We start from the raw sequence: 7744 nt of genomic DNA, 5'->3' as shown, positions 1-7744 counted from the left end.
TCCCCTAGTGAAAATCCTTTCTACCTACAGGACATGGGTATGTCAGTCTCTCCAACCCCAGCTGCTAGTAGGCTCAGCTAGCATCACTCTAAGAGACTCCCTGGAGCCTCTCACCCCCAGTCTCCTTCATGCCAGAGATGCATTGCCCAAACCCAGCTTTCTCCTTTCCCCTCCCTCTGTGCCCTGCCCTGTTCTTGTCCCCAATCCTCTCCCCATCAGTTCCCTCCCTCTGCTCAACTTTTTGAATTTCCCTTTTGAATGAGATTCAAGCATCCTGCCTTGAGTCATCCTTATTTAGCTTTTTTCGGTCTGTTGATTATAGCATGGTTATCCTGCACTTTGTAGCTAATATCCATTTATAAGTGTATACATACTAGGTTTGTCCTTCTGGGTCTGGGTTACGTCACTCCGGATGACATGTTCAGTTTCTAATCATTGGCATTCAAGTTTCACAGTGTCCTCCTTTTAATAGCTGAGTAATATTCCATTGTGTAAATGAACCACATTTTCTTATCCATTCTTCATTGAGGGACATCTGGGTGGTTTCAAGTTTCTGGCTGTTATGAATAAGGCTGTTATGAATACAGTTGAGGAAGTTGCCTGTGGTATGGTGAAACATCTTTTGGGTATATGCCTGGGAGTGGTATAGGTGGGTCTTGAGTTAGAACTATTCCCGATTTTCTAAGAAACGGCCAATTTGATTTCCAGAGTGGTTGTGCAAGTTGGTACTCCCAGCAACAATGGAAGAGTGTTCTTCTTGCTCCATATCCTCAACAGCATGTGATGTCACTTGAGTTTTAGATCTTACACATTCTGATGGGTGTAAAATGGAATTTCAGAGTCATTTTGATTTGTATTTCGTTGATGACTAAGTACGTTGAACTTTTCTTTAAGTGCTTCTCAGCCTTTAGAGATTCCTCACTTGACAATTCTCTGGCTCTGTGCCCCTTTTCAATTGGGTTGTTTGCATTCACAATGTCTAACTTCTTGGCTCCTTTATGTATTTTGGATATTAGCCCTCTGTCAGATGTAGGATCATGCAGATCTTTCCACACTCTTTAGGCTGTTGTTTTGTCCTAAAGACAGTGTCCTCTGCACTTCAGAAGATTTCAGTTTCATGAGGTCCCATTGTTGATCTTAGTATCTGAGCCATTGGTGTTGTGTTCAGGAAGTTGTCTCCTGAACCAATGAGTTCTCAATACTATTTGTATTACATTTAGTGTGTCTGATTTTATGTTGAGGTCTTTGATCTACTTCATAATCCAAAATTAAAATTATACAGTTGACAGTTTTTATATTAGTTTTAAAGATCAGAACATTTTCCCTTGAGTTTTGCTAGTTAACTACTGAACTATCTCCCTAGCCTGGGGATATTGGAGGGTTTGGGTTTGTGCTTGGGTTTGGGTTTTTTCGTTGTTTATTTTCCTAAGGATAGGTTTTTCTGCTTAGCCCTGAGTACCCTGGAACTTTCTCTATAGACCAGGCAGGCCTCAAACTCAGAGATCTTCCTGCCTCTGCCTCCTGAGTGCTGGGAGGAAAGGTATGGACCATCATGACCCAGGGATTATTTGAGTTTTAACCTTTTATGCTTCTGATTTTATTTTCTGGTTTTCTTTGCTTGGATTGTTTTTGGCTTTCAGAGTTGTTGATGTTTTTTTTTTAATTCTTTTGTTTTTCTTATGTTTACAATTTGGAGAATTTTGTGCTAGTGTTGGTTTCAATATTCTTGTATCTGTTGAGACCTGTTTTGTGACTAATTATATGGTCAGTTTGGGGGAAGGTACCTTGAGGTACTGAGAAGAAGGTATATTCTTTTGTTTTACGATGAAATATTCTATAAATATGTTAAATCCATTTGGTTCCTAAACTTCTATCAGACTAGCTATGTCTCTGTTTAGTTTCTGTTTCCATGATCTGTCCATTGATGAGAGTGGGGTGTTGAAGTCTCCCATGATTATTGTGTGAGGTGCAATGTGTGCTTTGAGCTTGACTAAGTATACTTTTATGAATATAGGTGCCCTTGCATTTGAAGCAGAGATATTCAGGATTGAGAGTTCATCTTGGTGGATTTTTCCATTGATGAATATGAAAGTTTTTTGATAACTTTTGGTTGAAAGTCAATTTTGTTAGACGTTAGAATGGCGACTCCAGCTTGTTCCTTGGGACCATGTGCTTGGAAAATTGTTTTCCAGACTTTTACTCTGAGGTAGAGGCTGTCTTTGACACTGAGGTATGTTTCCTCTATGCAGCAAAATTCTGGGTCGTCTTTTACATGTCCAGTCTGTTGGACTATGTCTTTTTATTGGGGAATTGAGTCCATTGCTGGTACGAGATATTAAGGAATAGTGATTGCTGTCCCCTGTTGCTTTCGTTGCTAGAGGTGGAATTATGTTTGTGTGGCTCTCTTTTGTGTGTGTTGCAAGGGGATTACGTTCTTCCTTTTTCTAAGGGGTCGTTTCGCTCCTTGTGTTGGAGTTTTCCATCTGTTATCCTTTTTAGGGATGGATTTGTGGAAAGATATTGTGTAAATTTGGTTTTGCCATGTAATATCTTCTTTTATCCAGCTATGCTGGTTGAGAATTTTGCTGGATACAGTAACCTGGTCTGGCATTTGTGTTCTCTTAGGGTCTGTTTGACATCTGCCCAGGATCTTCTGGCTTTCAAGGTCTCTGGTGAGGAGTCTGCCGCAATTCTGATAGGTCTGCCTTTATATGTTACGTGACCTTTTACCCTTACTGCTTTTAATATTCTGTCTTTGTTTTGTGCATTTGGTGTTTCTTTTGTGGTCCAATCTATTTGGAGTTCTCTAGGCTTCCTGGATGTTTATGGGCATCTTTTATTTTAGGTTAGGGATGTTACCTTCAATTATTTTTTGAAGATATTTACTGGCCCTTTAAGTTGGGAATCTTTCTCTCTTCCATCCCTATTATCCTTAGGTTGCTGCAATTTTCAGTTGCCATCTGGTTGTCTCTGGTGTTATCTGGTCTTGCTGACGATAACAGTGGCTTGACCCTCCTGTAAGCCTGTGTATCAGCAATCCTGGAGACTGGCTTTCACACGGTCATTTCTGGGTACAGAGAGCTTTGGGACTGGCTCAGCTCTGGTTGGAGGCAGGAACTGAAAGGGTTCTATCCCAGACTGCTCCTGGGTTGGTGTGTCCTGAGGGCTTCAGGCAGGACCCTTGGAGCAGAACTGATGGTCTTAGAACTGCTCTCTAGTGTGTCTTCGCCCCTTGTGAATGGCTTTCAATTCTTGCACAGGGAGAGACTGCCTGACTGCTCCTAGGATCCTGGGTGCACAGGGCTCTAGGCAGGTTCCTCTTCTGCCAGGAACGTGAGGAGAAGTGGTGGCCTCCCCCATGCTCCCAGAATTCTCCTCACTTCTGAGAGTCCAGCTGTCTCCCCATGGGATTTGGGTACCTCTCATAGGATTCTTTATGCATGGGAGTTTTGGTTATTGCTGTTTTTACTCTAACTGGGGATTTGAGTTTGTGATTATTTGTGGTTTGTAAATGTTATATAAATTCTTGGAGAATTTCATCTTCCATTGAATGTATTTGGATCCTCTTCACTCCCTGCATCCTTCACCAACTCCTCCCACATCCATCTTCACAGTCACCTGCCACAACCCACAAATTCATGGTTTTTTAATAACCTGGTGTCCTGTGTTCCTGAGTGTGGGGAATGACTCTCTTCCCTATGTGTCGTCAACTGTCAATGTTCCCACTCTGGGTTAGTCATGCAGGACTGCTTGATTTTGTGGAGATCTGATGCAGGCAGTCACAGCTGTTGGGAGTTTATGAATGAGGTGGTCTTGTGTTGAGAAGATATTTTGATATGTCTCTTCCCAACCCCAGAATCTTACAATGTCTCTGCCCTTGTTTTCCATTATAGTCCCTGAGCCATGGAGGGAGGGAGGGAGGGAATGTGGACACACCCCCCACACCTGTTTTGCCTGAGTACTTTGTCAACAGGTATTCTCCAGTCTTTTAGCAGCTATGAGTTTCTGTGCAATTGCACCAAGAACTTTCTCTGAGATATGAGAGTTGTACTATTAAATCTGAAGACTTCTTGCAAGGATGTGCATATGAGTAAGAACATGCTGTGTTTGTTATTTTGAGTCTGGGTGAGCTCACTTAGTGTAACCTTGTCTAGCTCCAAGCATTTAGTTGGAAACTTGATAATTTCAGTTTCTTTTACATCTGAATGACATTCCACTGTGTGTAGGTACCACACTCGCATTAGTCATTCATCAGCTGGACGGATACCTTGGCTGTCTACATTCCCTGCACCGTGAACAAATGAAACAGTAGTGAACATGGATGAACAAGTGTCTTTGCAGCAGGAAATATTGTTCCTTGAGTATATCCCAGGAATGGCATAGCTGTATCAGGTGGCACACCTATTTCTAGTTTTCTGAGGAACCCCCACACTCTACAGTGGCCACCTCAGTTTATATCCTCCCACGGACACTGTGCATGAGGGTCTCCATCCCCCACATGCACCCCAGCATTGTTGCCTTTGCCATTCTGATTAGAATAAGATGAAGTCTCAAACTAGTTTTAGTTTTCATCTCCCTAATGGCCCAAGATGGTGAACATATACATATATATTTCTTAGCCATACATTCCTTAGCCATGCATGACTTGTGAGAAAAACCCTTTGAAGACCCCTATCTCAATTAATCCCAATTGTTCACTGGGACGTTTCCTTAGAGTTGTCTCTTTAATACTTTCTATATTCTAGGAGTTTTGATGAGTGCGTTCTATTTTGTTTTAATCTCTAGGTTTTTAGCTTTTATGTAGTTTTGCTTGTTTGGAAGTTGATTTTGTTTCATTTCATTTTCTGTAGCTTGGGTTTTCTAACTGTTAATAGTTTTAATTTCTTTGATCGTTCATTTCATTGTACATTCTTTTTCTTACACAATCAGTGATGTTGATCTTAGTGTGGCTGAGCTGTGCTCCTCCCTGCTAGTGACTAGTATGTAGTTTTTTACTTAGGATTTCCTTGGCTTTGTGCTTTGTTTTACTTTTGAGGGTTTCTGTTGTTGTTTTGGTTGGTTTTAGTTTTCTGTTTTTCTTATTTTTCACTATTTTACTTTCCATCTTAGCTTTCTTTCTTCCCTTTATTTCTTTTTCCTTCCTCTTAGGTAGCATTTATACTCTGTTACCTCCAATGAGCTTCGGGAGCAAACGGGAGTCAGAAAGGCTCCGATCTCAGGGCAGCTCTTGCACAGAGAGTTTCTGCTCTCAATATTTGGTTTTGAATACCATCGGCCATGGTTTCCACGCGGCCGTGAAGTTGGCCGTGCACCGCCTCACAGGTACCCCCGTGGCTGTCAAAATGATCCTCAAGAGACAACAGTGGTGCCAGCAGGTCACATCTGAGGTAGAAATCATGATGAGGATCAACCACCCAAATATTGTATCTCTCATACAAGTCATTGACACTGAAAAGATAACATACCTCATCATGGAGTTGGCCAAGGGGAACCAGCTTTATTCTCACATCAAAGAGGCTGGCCATCTGCAGGAGGATGAAGCACGGGGCATATTCAGACAATTATTAAGTGCTGTGGGATACTGCCATGAAGAAGGCATTATACACCGGGACCTTAAACCCGATAATCTGTTAGTCGATACCAAGGGAAGAATTAAAATCATTGATTTTGGTTCTGCCACTCAAGTGTGGCCTGGGCAAAAGTTGAGAAAGCCCTATGGGACTTATGCATTTTCTGCTCCTGAGCTGTTACTCGGGAAATTTTATGAGGGCCCCAAGGTCGACGTGTGGGCCCTAGGAGTAATTCTTTATTATATGACAGTTGGAAAGGTCCCATTTGAGGCTGCCAGCATACCGCTACTCCGAAGGCAAATTGTGTTAGGGACGTACGTTGTCCCACCTGGCCTGTCAGAAGAGCTACAAGACCTGCTGAGTCTTTTATTGAAAGTGAACTCCCAGCAGAGGCCCACAATTCCTGATCTTTTGACTCATCCCTGGCTTAAGATAGACTCAGAGGGGTTCCCACAACCTTGTAAGGAACTCATCCCCCTCAGGCCAGACCCAGCCATTCTTAGAGCAATGCAGGACATTGGATTTGAAGCCCAAGAGGTTAAAGACTCCCTCGATCAGAAGAAATTCAACCAAAGTATGGCTTGTTATTACCTATTGGAAAAGCAGGCTCTTCAGGAGTGTGACAACCCAACCCGGCCTCATCCATGCATGACCCCATTCCCGACCCTTGATTACCCTGCTACTTCAGTGCGAGGGCTCAGAAGTCGAGGAAGCGAGCCCAGATGGCTCGGGTCATCCTCCGATAGTCAAGGTTCTGACCTCGGCCAGACTCCTAGTCATCGATTAGTCAAGAGGGCCAGTTGGCCTGGCGGTCTTCTCTGCAGGCCACGTCAGATAGCACCCACAGTGGAGCTAACCCACAGAATTTCTATTAGTGACCCCTGCTTTTCTTCAGTGCACAGCAGAGGCAAGAAGACCATCAACACTGAAAGCACAGAAGACAAATCCAGTGACTCAGCAGAGGTTAAGCCTGTCGCAAGCAGGCCCTGGCCCAAAAGATTTAGGGGGTGGGTCAAGAACATCCGAAATGGCCTGATGAACCTGTGTTGCTGCATTCCGTCCAGAAAAAAACCTCCCCTGGGGCACAACAGAGTTGTTCCCCAGAAATGAAGAACATGGAAGGAATCCAGAGAGCAAGCATCCAACACTGCCCAGGTACATTGCTGAATTTGTATCTATTTTGCTCGTGTCTGAGTCAACTGGCAGGTTATCATAGTGTGTATGTCTATGGGACGATGCACGGGGAAGCTAGGTCTAAAACACCGTGGGACGATGGTTAAGTCTAAGCTACCAGCACATCTATCATTGCCGACTGTAACTCCCATGTTCATCCTGCTCATGGGAATACTAAAATACATTCAACTAGAAAGAGACAGCAGGATACTAACCAATGTAGGAGGATGAAGTTGGAGAAGGAAGAGAAGGAGATGCTGAGGGAGGAGAGGGTGGTATGGGGTGGGGGCTAGGAGATGAGGGGAAGAGGTTCCGAGAAGCTTGGAGAGCAGTTTGGAACAGGGTGACCACAGCTGGAGAGATGCCCTGTCCAGCAGAGGTCCCAGAGTCCCTCTCACATGTGTCATTGCCTTTTAGAAGATCACTAGAGGATGCCGGATGCTGCATCTCTGCAGTCCCAGTATTGAAGTGGACCCACGTGTGGACACGGTCCTGCAGAAGGGAGCGCTGTGAGAGCTGTCACCTTCCAGGTCAGCTGTGGAAGGATGAAAGCAAATGAAGAGATGCCAGGTGGCAAGAGAGCACCTCAAAGGCATCACTCTTCCTGGTGGAGGTTGAAAACCAGTCCAAAGCTGGTAAAGACCAGAGCCCTTTTGCCGACCAGGGTCACATCACACACCTCCTCTTGGCACAAGTTCTCGCCTCACTCTTAGTGGAGAATATATGTCTTCTCAATGTGTTTATCCGACTCTGAGAATAAAATAGCTGTTTGTGAAAGATGACCTCGTAGATGTTTCTGCATCTTCTTCACATAGGGAAATTGGCCCTGTGGCATTCCAAGGCCCCAGGAAGCACTGGGTAATAGGGCCCACCTCAGGGCCAAAAAGGTCATGTGTCCTAATGGGGTCCTTACATGCTGGACCACTGTGTGCTGGTCATAGTCTGCCTCTAAGTGGCCTCCATAGGATTGGGCGCTGGGAGTTCCTGTCCCTTCTGTCAAA

At 44.1% G+C, this 7744-nt stretch overlaps 1 protein-coding gene across 3 annotated transcripts in view; it reads left to right on the top strand.

Annotated features, from left to right (window-relative positions):
• Positions 1-7525, top strand: part of Afdnl1 (afadin, adherens junction formation factor like 1) — a 30471-nt gene extending 22946 nt beyond the window's left edge. Inside the window, exons 3-4 of one of the 3 annotated variants that reach the window (XR_010062900.1) lie at positions 6466-6725; positions 7161-7525. Coding sequence is in view for 2 of the 3 variants with exons in the window: in XM_063280822.1 (XP_063136892.1) it covers positions 5175-6680 (1506 nt within the window). In the remaining variant the exon portion in view is untranslated. Of the gene's footprint in view, positions 1-3931; positions 6726-7160 lie in introns of those variants that run through there. The other 2 variants (XM_063280822.1, XM_063280823.1) reach the window with 2 other exon arrangements.
• The last annotated feature ends 219 nt before the right edge of the window (positions 7526-7744 follow it).

The sequence above is a fragment of the Rattus norvegicus genome, chromosome 1 (genome assembly GCF_036323735.1).
Source record: "Rattus norvegicus strain BN/NHsdMcwi chromosome 1, GRCr8, whole genome shotgun sequence".
Classification (NCBI taxonomy): Eukaryota; Metazoa; Chordata; class Mammalia; order Rodentia; family Muridae; genus Rattus; species Rattus norvegicus.
This window is presented reverse-complemented; position numbering and strand designations above follow the sequence as displayed.